The 12,269-nt window shown below is 39.4% G+C and overlaps 2 protein-coding genes across 2 annotated transcripts in view; one reads left to right on the plus strand and one right to left on the minus strand.

Moving 5' to 3' along the window:
- Window positions 1–1,366: 1,366 nt before the first annotated feature.
- Window positions 1,367–7,469, minus strand: LOC103523571. The gene is made up of 4 exons (XM_026833076.1): window positions 7,258–7,469; window positions 2,220–2,394; window positions 2,047–2,133; window positions 1,367–1,485 (listed from the first exon to the last, which is right to left on the minus strand). The coding sequence occupies exons 1-4, from the start codon at window positions 7,420–7,422 to the stop codon at window positions 1,382–1,384; spliced, it is 531 nt and encodes a 176-aa protein (XP_026688877.1). The 5' UTR covers window positions 7,423–7,469; the 3' UTR covers window positions 1,367–1,381.
- Window positions 7,470–11,430: 3,961 nt separating this feature from the next.
- Window positions 11,431–12,269, plus strand: part of LOC103523578 — a 16,626-nt gene continuing 15,787 nt past the window's right edge. The window contains exon 1 of the mRNA XM_026833125.1: window positions 11,431–11,481. Within this exon, the coding sequence (XP_026688926.1) occupies window positions 11,479–11,481 (3 nt within the window). The 5' untranslated portion in view covers window positions 11,431–11,478. The remainder of the gene's footprint in view (window positions 11,482–12,269) is intronic.

Raw genomic sequence — 12,269 nt, forward strand, 5'->3', positions numbered from 1 at the left:
AGTTTTGCAGCAAGGAGTTTGCGGAAAGGGGGCAATACAGCCGGTATGAATCAGAAAAAAAATGATACAAGATTTTTTTCTAGGACTTGTAGGGCGGGATTTTTTTTCTAAGACTTGTAAGGCGGGATTGTTTCGTCAGAGAAACAGAAAACTCTTTCATGGATGTGTAATTTTGTATTGACACCGTTTATACGGATAAGATCAGAAATATGGACAAAAATAAATAGAAGAAAATACAAAGGAGTAGAAATACGCCATGCAATATGAAAAACAATTATGCTAGTAACAAAACAAGTGTTAAGGGTTAATTCCAATACACCATTCCAACAAGTCCTTTGCAAGACAATTATTGTGAGCAACCTGAACCCAGACAAATCGATTGGAATTTAGGCTGGATTGGAAATTGGAATAGGTATAATTAGAAAATATAAGGTACATAAATGAACTTTTGAAAGCGATAAAAAATGTACATTGATAAATTAATAACCACGGCGGTATTTTCTTCCACTTAACCCCCCTAATTTTCGGGGGGCAGATTCACACACTATGTGAAATTCGAAGCAAAAGGAAGGCATATAAATTAAATTAGAAAAGGTGCATTTTCTTTTCGGGAATTTAACCACTGCTCCAATAGAAACAGTGGTCAATTTTCCAGCGGTCAGTTTTTCGAAAGGAAAATACACCAAATAAAGAAAGGGATGGATCTTTATAAATGTAAAGCAAGGAACGGATAGGGAAAAGAAAGAAGAGGTAGGAATTAGGACGTGCACTAACTCTGCGAGTGCATTTCAGTTAGTGAGCAACTTAAGTATAAGTAAAAGTTCGTCATAAAATCTGAGTAGCAGTTTTTACATTAAATTAGGCATATTATTATTAGGAAAACACAAATATAAAAAAAGTAACAAATACGGGACAACACACAATAAAAAAAATCACAAAGGACGATCACAAAACAGAGCCTCAATCTACCAGAGCAGTTCAAGCGAGTGATACAAGATGGCGCCTCTTAATCTCACTCCTCCCATGTTGAATGTTCAGGGTTGATTGTACTAACTTTCGGGAACTTGCTGATTGTGCTTTCTCTGGTTGTCACCTGGTTCTCTTCTTTCAATGAGAGCCGTCAGGGTAACTTGAAGCCAACGCACGAAACAATGCTAAGAAACTTTTTACTTGGCGTGACACTGGGATGGAAAATTGCCATTAAAACTGTCGATTTCATTTCTATTCGGACTCATAGTAAACTAGTATTATCGTGGTCGGGAGCGGCTCATTATGAAAAATATATTTGAGAAATCACCAAAATAAATTGTTGTAAATCTCTTGATGCAAAGCTGGCATGAAATCGTCGACTACAGCGCTCCGGCGACGAGAGGAAGTACTGTCAACCCGGAACAACACAAGGGAAGATGTGAGGACCAAAAACGGAGCCCTGAGGGCGCCGGGGGCTTACCTTGGGCAATACTTCGACACCATTACTCGTGCTATTTACCGACGAACTTATGTTCTTGGCAGTCCAAAGGACGATCCGCCTTATGCCTTGAGCGCTTATCTCTCGTGTAGGTCTCATCCGCCTCATCAAGGTAATTCCTTGCGCCTTAAGGAATTGATAAGGAAATGTAAACATTGCTTAATGAATACGTTTTTACTGATGGTGATTTTGTCACAATTTGCGCTGGGATTAATACCTGCGAGATGAGATCACGATTTGTTCTGCATGCTAGGATGAGATTGATAACGTAACTGATAAGACTGTTGACAAGTCTACGGCTAATTCTCTGTTATAATAAGCAACCTGTGGTAACGCGCTTGCTTGCCATGCAGAAAGTCTCGGGTTCGAATCCCAGAGTCGACAAAAAAATTGCATTCCTGTTTCAATTGCAAATATTTCGACGGGTTACTTTCTGGTGTCCTCGTGTTGACCCACCACCTAAATGGGAAGTATTGTGTCTCTTATCGGCCATCTGATGAAGGGCATACTACGGGATGGCCATGGTACGACACAGACCACTCGAGTATAGAGAGATGATAGGGAAATACTCGTGCTATGATTGGTCAGACCGTTACCCGTACTGTTGATGCGTACAATGGTGATGGCATCTGGGTTTGAGTTTGAACCAGGGCTCACCAGGATGGACTCGTGCTATGATTGGTCAGACCGTTACCCGTACTGTTGATGCGTACAATGGTGATGGCATCTGGGTTTGAGTTTGCACCAGGGCTCGGTTCTGCTTCTCGTATTGGGGACGACGCTGTCGAACGCGTTACATTAATCTCTACATCTCCTCCACCGTTCATGACATTATCGCAGAACACGGCATTCTCATCCATATGCTTCTCATCTGGATATCTCCGCAGTGGAGGGGGCGACCCTCCGGGCTTCTTTCTCGCTTTGAGCTACAAGTGGCGGTCGAGGGGAAACACAAGGGCGGGGAATATCCCCTTTTAGAAAATTCTCATTCGTTCGTCTTTGCGGAAGTGGATTTGTTTGACGGGTTAAAAGAACGTTTCAGTCTCATTCTGGCGAGATTGACAAGGGATTCTAGTGTTGAAATGACTGAGCATGTCTTGACAGACGTCTATAGTACATCAGAAGTTCATTGGTGTCAAGATACCTAAAATAGTGACGGGGGCCGTTCTGTTCAATGTGGAAACGCAAAGACAATATCCACTACATAACCAAACTAAAACTCACAACAGAAACACTGGCACATGGATTATAATTTACAAGGTCAAACAACAATATCAATGTAATCATCTCAGGTCACGTGAATAGGGGGATGGACAGCATAACCTGTGGCCGAAGACGAATCTAGCTAGCTTCAGTGACTAGATAGTATCTTGGACGGAGGTCTAATTCTGTATCCTTTGAATAAATAGAGTTTTTGCAACCAAAATTAGAGTCCTTTCAACTGAACTTTTTAACGTTATTTGACGAAAACTCGTTTTTCCACAGATGCAGAAACGAGTTTTCGTCAAATAAAGTTCAAGAGTTCAGTTACCACTAATTTTGGTTTGCAAAAACACTCTAATAAATATCCAAATACCGGAGTTAGTATCGGATTGGTCGACATTTGACCAATTGGATACGAACAATATTTAACAAACAAATGATAAAAATTAGGTATCTAAAATAATCAAAAATGAAAGCAAAAACCGGGCTAATATTGAAACGTGTTGAAGATTTTTCCAAATTGAAAACTCCTTTTTAGGGGGAAAATCTTCTAACCTGTGGTCGAAGACGAATCTAGCTAGCTTCAGTGACTAGATAGTATCTTGGACGGAGGTCTAATTCTGTATCCTTTGAATAAATGGAGTTTTTGCAACCAAAATTAGAGTCCTTTTAACTGAACTTTTTAACGTTATTTGACGAAAACTCGTTTTTCCACAGATGCAGAAACGAGTTTTCGTCAAATAAAGCTCAAGAGTTCAGTTACCACTAATTTTGGTTTGCAAAAACACTCTAATAAATATCCAAATACCGGAATTAGTATCGGATTGGTCGACATTTGACCAATTGGATACGAACAATATTTAATAAACAAATGATAAAAATTAGGTATCTAAAATAATCAAAAATGAAAGCAAAAACCGGGCTAAGATTGAAACGTGTTGAAGATTTTTCCAAATTGAAAACTCCTTTTTAGGGGGAAAATCTTCGATACATTTGACCAATTGGATACGAACAATATTTAATAAACAAATGATAAAAATTAGGTATCTAAAATAATCAAAAATGAAAGCAAAAACCCGGCTAAGATTGAAACGTGTTGAAGATTTTTGCAAATTGAAAACTCCTTTTTAGGGGGAAAATCTTCGACTAAGTTATTAGTGAGACCCAAAAGTGTTGTATATGGGCACTTTTTACTTTCCTTATCCTATAGGAAGGAAAGTAATGTAATCGGGTCAAATTTTTGATGGACAGTTTTCAGTGCCAAAACATGTTTTGAGGTCCCTGGAGCCTAAATCCAAAGTTTCAGCCATTGGTCCGTGTGTGTCTGTCTGTCCGTCTGTAAACAAAATATCTCAAGAACGGTAAGAGCTAGAGATTTGAAATTTGGTATGTAGGTCAAAAATGTAACAAGGATGTAACACGAAACTTTTGGTTAAGATCAGTGCAGCGGTTGGCGGCATTTCGGCCGCTTTTTGGCTCTACTGACTAAACGGTTAGAGATATCGAAAAACTTATAAGAGGAGAACCCTAAAATCGATTGGTCCGTGTGTGTCTGTCTGTCCGTCTGTAAACAAAATATCTCAAGAACGGTAAGAGCTAGAGACTTGAAATTTGGTATGTAGATCAAAAATGTAACAAGGATGTAACACAAAACTTTTGGTTAAGATCGGTGCAGCGGTTGGCGGCATTTCGGCCGCTTTTTGGCTCTACTGACTAAATGGTAAGACCATTGGTCCGTGTGTGTCTGTCTGTCCGTCTGTAAACAAAATATCTCAAGAACGGTAAGAGCTAGAGACTTGAAATTTGGTATGTAGGTCAAAAATGTAACAAGGATGTAACACAAAACTTTTGGTTAAGATCGGTACAGCGGTTGGCGACATTTCGGCCGCTTTTTGACGGTTTTTGGCTCTACTGACTAAACGGTAAGAGATATCGAAAAAGTTACAACAGAACACCCTCCCCCCCAAAGTGATACCTAAAACCCCCAAAAAAGTACTTTTAATTATCATCGGAGTAACGGTTAGCTCTATTTTGACCTCATTTCGGTCGTTTTCGACCGCTTTTTGGCGGTTTTCAGCTCTACTGACTAAACGGTTAGAGATATCGAAAAACTTATAAGAGGAGAACCCTAAAATCATACCCAAGAAACCCAGCTAAGCATAATTTAATAGGATAAGGAAAGTCGTGTGATGTTCACACCAGATTTTTCTAATATTAAATTAATTACGTGCTTTCGAAAAGGTTTATAATGCCTAACCTATGACTAGAAATAAAACTCGGAAGTCAAAAAAAAAAAAAAAAAAAAGAAGATAGAACGTGTTTTATTTTTTTTTTTTTTTTTTTTTTTTTGAAAATCAAAGAAAGACTGATTGAGGCGTTAATTGTGTAACAAACATACCAGAATTAAGCAGAAAAGAATCGTCCAACCGCGGGGAAACGGCAATTGCAATTCCCCTTATGGATGGCTCTTTCCTGCTTAATTCTGTCCAGTTATATATCCTACTTTCCCTATCTAAATAAAACACAACACTAAAGGGGTGTTCAATGATACCACCCTTATGCCGGGCACCTCACGCTCAGACTGTCTGAGAGACAGCAGACCGCGGTTTATCAAACAGGCGGAAAGTGTCTGGCGGAAAAAAACTTCCGACCTAGGTTTCTCGGATGGTATGACAGACCACCGCTACACACGTTCTGACTGACTGACCTTTATAGTTTTATAAAGGTATTCTATTCTAGGGGAGTGTAAGGTATTCCATTCTTTTCTATTCGCTTACCACTCTAGAAGATTTCATTTTATTCTATTCTATTCCACTTCATTCCATTCTATTCAAATTCTATTCTATTCCCTTTCTTTCTATTATATTCGAAAGGAAAATATACCTATAGCTTTTGAGACAAACCCTGTATTTATTGCTTTGTCCCCTGGAGAAATTCAATTGAAACCTTGTCCATGCCCATGATAAAAGTATTATTAATCTATCTGGTACTTCTTGTACCAGTTGTAATAACAGTGACATTGAAAGATGGAATCTCCTAATTCCCCTGTCAAACAAACACTAACCCATTAACACCTAGCGTTGCCAAATGGAATATCTTGTTTTCTGTCCATTGTAGAAGATAGAACGTGTTTATTTTTATTTTTATTATTTTTTTTTGAAATCAAAGAAAGACTGATTGAGGCGTTAATTGTGTAACAAACAAAACAGAATGAAGCAGAAAAGAATCGTCCAACCGCGGGGAAACGGCAATTGCAATTCCCCTTATGGATGGCTCTTTCCTGCTTAATTCTGCCCAGTTATTAATTCTGCCCTTTCGGGACGATAAGACATCAGCAGGTTTCCTCTATCCAACCTCTTCAAAAGAAGACGAAAAAAATCTAATATACAGGGTGTCCCGCGAACGATTGTACAACGCTTGAGGGTTGATGCAGGACCTAAAGGGCTACCAGAAAAAGCTATCTGGACAGATCCGATTTTCAACAGGGGCGGAGTTATGAAGGATTTTCTGTTTTTCAACATTTTCCATACCTTGTCCCCTTAAAACGCCTTTATCTCTTGAACCAATAAAGAGATAAAGGCGTTTTAAGCCTTTTCTTTTAGTAAATTTTGTGTTCTTTTCAATGGTGCAATCAGTTTTTTATTATCTTTATTGGTTCAAGGGATAAAGGCGTTTTAAGGGGACAAGGTATGAAAAATGTTGAAAAACAGAAAATCCTTCATAACTCCGCCCCTGTTGAAAATCGGATCTGTCCAGATAGCTTTTTCTGGTAGCCCTTTAGGTCCTGCATCAACCCTCAAGCGTTGTACAGTCGTTCGCGGGACACCCTGTATATGCCCTACTTTTCCTTATCTAAATAAAACACTACACTAAAGGTGTGTTCAATGACACCACCCTTATGCCGGGCACCTCACGCTCAGACTGTCTGACAGACAGCAGACCGCGGTTTATCAAACAGGCGGAAAGTGTGTGGCGGAAAAAAAACTTCCGACCTAGGTCTCTCAGATGGTATGACAGACCACCGCTACACACGTTCTGACTGTCTGGCTGACTGACTTTTATAGTTTTATAAAGGTATTCTATTCTAGGGGAGTGTAAGGTATTCTATTCTTTTCTATTCGCTTACCACTCTAGAAGATTTTATTTTATTCTATTCTATTCCACTTCATTCCATTCTATTCAAATTATATTCTATTCCCTTTCATTCTATTATATTCGCTTTCCACTCTAGGTGATTATATTCTATTCTATTCTATTTACTTTCTATGAGCCTTGCATACCCGATCTAGCAAGAAGATACAACGTTGAAGAATCAAAATTCCAAGTGACTGGACAACAGTGACTTTAGGAAAATGACATAATGATCAATTCCTTTGCATTAGTAAACAACAACTATTCTATTTACTTTCTATGAGCCTTGCATACCCGATCTAGCAAGAAGATACAACGTTGAAGAATCAAAATTCCAAGTGACTGGACAGTGACTTTAGGAAAATGACATAATAATCAATTCCTTTGCATTCGTAAACAACAACTATTTACTTTCAATCTATTCTATTTACTTTCAATCTATTCTATTGTCTTACCTCGTCATCTCGTTTTCTCAGGTCGGATTGCACCTCCTCCAGTTCTTCCTGGCCTTCGTTCGGGCTCATCTTGTATCCTTCCCTCAGCATCTTGAGTCCGAATATAATGAACAGTACTGTGGATATGTAGTAGGTCCATATCCTGGGGATGATGTTGGCTGCCATGCCAAACGCCACGGATAATACCTGAAGAAGATAAGTATAAAATGTACATTGTACGTATAGAACGATTATAATGAACAGGACAGTGGATATAGTCCGAATATAATGAACAGTACTGTGGATATGTAGTAGGTCCATATCCTGGGGATGATGTTGGCTGCCATGCCAAACGCCACGGATAACACCTGAAGAAGATAAGTATGAAATGTACATTGTACGTATAGAACGATTATAATGAACAGGACAGTGGATATGTAGTAGGTCCATATCCTGGGGATGATGTTGGCTGCCATGTCAAACGCTCAGTACTGTGGATATGTAGTAGGTCCATATCCTGGGGATGATGTTGGCTGCCATGCCAAACGCCACGGATAATACCTGAAGAAGATAAGGATAAAATGTACATTGTACGTATAGAACGATTATAATCAACACGACAGTGGATATATAGTAGGTCCATATCCTGGGGATGATGTTGGCTGCAAAAGGTAACAAATTAATTATCATATCATTTCAAACTACGCCACTTTTTTGTACAAGCTGAACAAAAATCAATATCCAGTAGGTACTTCGAACTTACCAGTTGATGGAGTCCAGGAAAACTTTAACCCGACTGTCCGGTTTGGATAAATTTGGATGGACTTGTTGTGTAGCCTGGGGGTGGTTAGAATGTAATATGAATCTGAGGACCAAGAATATAATAAGGGGTTGAACCAATTAGATTGCAGGAAATCCTTACATTGTTGCAATTGGGGTAAAGGTCTATTTTTGATAAACTCTCTCTTTTAAAATGCAGAGGTAGCTCTAAGTTCAGAGGTTGGATTCCAGAACAGGTAAGGTGGATATCGCCTTACCTGACTTTGTTTCACTGTCGGAGGAAGCACTGTGCAATATACCTTCCCCTTTTAAAGATTCTCTACCATTGCACATGTGACATGTTTGGCAACAATGCCTATTTTTTTGCTGTCACATTGATCTGGACACACTATAGCTTGGAGGGTAGGGACCCAGTGTGTAAATATGGCATAGACCTTTATCCAGGTATAGAAGATTTATCATATCCTTGCTATTTCTTTAGTCATGTTGATTATTCCTTTACCGACGAACTTATGTTCTTGGCAGTCCAAAGGACGATCCGCCTTATGCCTTGAGCGCTTATCTCTCAAGGTAATTCCTTGCGCCTTAAGGGATTGATAAGGAAATGTAAACATTGCTTAATGAATACGTTTTTACTGATGGTGATTTTGTCACAATTTGCGCTGGGATTAATACCTGCGAGATGAGATCACGATTTGTTCTGCATGCTAGGATGAGATTGATAACGTAACTGATAAGACAGTTAACAAGTCTACGGCTAATTCTTTGTTATAATAAGCAAACCTGTGGTAACGCGCTTGCTTGCCATGCAGAAAGTCCCAGGTTCGAATCCCAGAGTCGACAAAAAAAGAAAGAAAAAAAAAAGCATTCGTGTTTCAATTGCAAATATTTCGACGGGTTACTTTCTGGTGTCCTCGTGTTGATCCAACCACCTAAATGGGAAGTATTGTGTCTCTTATCGCCCATCTGATGAAGGGCATACTACGGGATAGGCATGCTACGACACAGACCACTCGAGTATAGAGAGATGATAGGGGAATGAGAGGTAAGTAGGGAAAGAAAGAGACCTAACCATGCTTTAAACTAAACAATGGGGGGGAAGCAACATTAAGTTGTATTTTTCTTTCGGGAAACTGACCAGTGCAACTGGGCCGATGGAAACTGACTGAACACCAGTCCTTGGATTGCTTCGATGGTCGGCCATCTTGGATTTTCAATGGTTTATAGGCGTTACCACGCCACCTAGTGGTTCAACTTCGTAGATCGTCTCAGTTACGGAAAGGAAAATACCTAACCATGCTTTAAACTAAACAATGGGGGGGAAGCAACATTAAGTTGTATTTTTCTTTCGGGAAACTGACCAGTGCAACTGGGCCAGTGGAAACTAACACTAGTCCTTGGATTGCTTCGATGGTCAGGAATGCGCCATCTTGGATTTCCAATGGTTTATAGGCGTTACCACGCCACCTAGTGGTTCAACTTCGTAGATCGTCTCAGTTACGGAAAGGAAACACTCGAGTATAGAGAGATGATAGGGGAATGAGAGGTAAGTAGGGAAAGAAAGAGACCTAACCATGCTTTAAACTAAACAATGGGGGGAAAGCAACATTAAGTTGTATTTTTCTTTCGGGAAACTGACCAGTGCAACTGGGCCAATGGAAACTAACTGAACACTAGTCCTTGGATTGTTTCGATGGTCGGGAATGCGCCATCTTGGATTTCCAATGGTTTATGGATTATAGGCGTTACCACGCCATCTAGTGGTTCAACTTCGTAGATCGTCTCAATTTCCGAAAGGAAAATATACCTATAGCTTTTGAGACAAACCCTGTATTTATTGCTTTGTCCCCTGGAGTGCATGCCTGTGTTCATAGGGTACCCTATGTGTACAAGGTTTGACAACATGTCGGTACGTCAATTATTACGCCACTATCAACAGCAAAAACTTGTGTGACATGAATTGTTTTGATGACACACATCATGTACCGTTTGACAACATGTCGGTACGTCAATTATTACGCCACTATCAACAGCAAAAACTTGTGTGACATGAATTGTTTTGATGACACACATGTGTTTGACAACATGTCGGTACGTCAATTATTACGCCACTATCAACAGCAAAAACTTGTGTGACATGAATTGTTTTGATGACACACATGTAAGTATAGTGGGTGTTTCGAAAGTGTGTGCAGAAAAATGAGCCCGATCTTTTACGCCGTAAACAAAATATTACACGGTAAAAGATCTGGTTAATGGTTTTGGAAACACCCTATGTAAAGTTGAGTCACACGAAATATAGTAAAGAGGCCACGGAGCCTTCACAACTGAAAAGAAAGTTGGTCAGGAATGCGCCATCTTGGATTTCCAATGGTTTATAGGCGTTACCACGCCACCTAGTGGTTCAACTTCGTAGATCGTCTCAGTTTCCGAAAGGAAAATATACCAAAAAAAAAAAAAAAAAAAAAAAAATGCATTCGTGTTTCAATTGCAAATATTTCGACGGGTTACTTTCTGGTGTCCTCGTGTTGACCCAGCACCTAAATGGGAAGTATTGTGTCTCTTATCGCCTATCTGATGAAGGGCATACTACGGGATGGCCATGGTGCGACACAGACATTTTTTTTTTTTTTTTTTTTTTTTTTTTTTTCTCTCTCCACCCAGGGCAAATTTATTCCCGAGCAAACACAGTTTGTTCTCAGTTCTGGCTGGCTTCTCTCTTCAATTTCAGTAGGATCCTTTGATGTTTACACACTCAAGCAATTTGCACAAACTGGCTTGCGAATGCTGGTTTGTTTGGTTTGCACAAAACTGTGAGAGGAACCTAGAAAATGTATTATTAGCTTGTTCAAACTTAAAGCCTGCATTCACATGCTTTGATTCACTTGTGCAAACTGCCTTGAGTGTGAAAAACCCACCTTTACACTTCCCCCTGTCAAGCCTTTTAAAAGTAAATAAATTAAAAAAGGACTTACGACTTCTGATTTGTAGACATTTTGAAGCAATTTGGGTGGTTTAAGAGTTCCTTCATCTTCAATGGGTTCTATTTCTGCCAAAACAGTCAAACATATCACAAGCAACACAGCACAATGTACTTGGAGGTATTTCAGATTGTTGACCAACATTTTAAATATTTAAATTGCAAGTGATAGTTTATAAACTCAGGGAATCAATCATTTACTAGGGTAACTAAAAAATTAATGATTGGTAGGAAATATCCATGTCCAAAATGAAAAACTGAACGGGACGCCGGGACACCCCCTGAAATTCGGGACTGTCCCGGCCAATTCGGGACGTTTGGCAAGCCTATCCTTATCCTATAGGAAGGAAAGTAATGTAATCGGGTCGAATTTTCAATGGTCAGTTTTTAATGAAAAAAACACGTTTTGAGGTCCCTAGAGCCTAAATCCAAAGTTTCAGCCATTGGTCTGTGTGTCTGTCTGTAAACAAAATATCTTGAGAATGGTAAGAGCTAGGGACTTGATATTTGGTATGTAGCTGTCAAATGTGACAAGGATGCTACACAAAACTTTTGGTTAAGACCGGTGCAACGGTTGGCGGCATTTTACCGGTTTTTGGTGTAATTTAACAATATCTTGGGAATGATATAAGCTAGAGACTTGAAATTTGGTATGTAGTTCACAAATGTGACAAGGATGCAACACAAAAAGTTTGGTTAAGATGGTTGCTGCGCTTGGCGGTATTTTGACTGCTTTTGGACAGATTTTGACCGTTTTTTTGGCAGTTTTAGCTACAGCAACAAAACGGTTAGAGATATGGTAAAAGTTAGGGTAAAAGAACACTCAAATAAGCATCATTCAATAGGATAAGGAAAGTTGTGTGATGTTCACACCAGATTTTTTTACTCTCGTGTTAAATGCTCCTGGCTGTGACTAATAACTCCCATTATCATATAATTTTGATAGCAACTAAGGTCAGGTGATAAAGGAGATGTGAGGATTATCTATTTAAATAGACAAAAATACTGGTAAATCCGCGAACAAAATCGCCAAATCCGCGAACATAATCGCGAAATCCGCGAACATAATCGCGAAACCCGCGAACATAATCGCGAAATCCGCGAACAAAATCGCCAAATCCGCGAACACAATCGCAAAATCCGCGAAAAAAATCGCCAAATCCGCGACCATAATCGCCCCGCGAGCATAATCGCAAAATCCGCGAACAAAATCGCCAAATCCGCGAACATAATCGCGAAATCCGCGAACATAATCTTTTTTTTTTTTTTTTTT

Source organism: Diaphorina citri, unplaced genomic scaffold, assembly GCF_000475195.1.
Source record: "Diaphorina citri unplaced genomic scaffold, Diaci psyllid genome assembly version 1.1 scaffold84, whole genome shotgun sequence".
Lineage (NCBI taxonomy): Eukaryota > Metazoa > Arthropoda > Insecta > Hemiptera > Psyllidae > Diaphorina > Diaphorina citri.

Coding starts and splice junctions, on each gene's coding strand:
- LOC103523571 (XM_026833076.1), bottom strand. CDS start 7,422: ATGGCAGCCAACATCATCCCCAGGATATGGACCTACTACATATCCACA. Junction 2,395..7,257: donor TGAGAAAACGAGATGACGAG/GTAAGACAATAG, acceptor CGCCACTTGTAG/CTCAAAGCGAGAAAGAAGCC. Junction 2,134..2,219: donor AATACGAGAAGCAGAACCGA/GCCCTGGTGCAA, acceptor CATAGCACGAGT/CCATCCTGGTGAGCCCTGGT.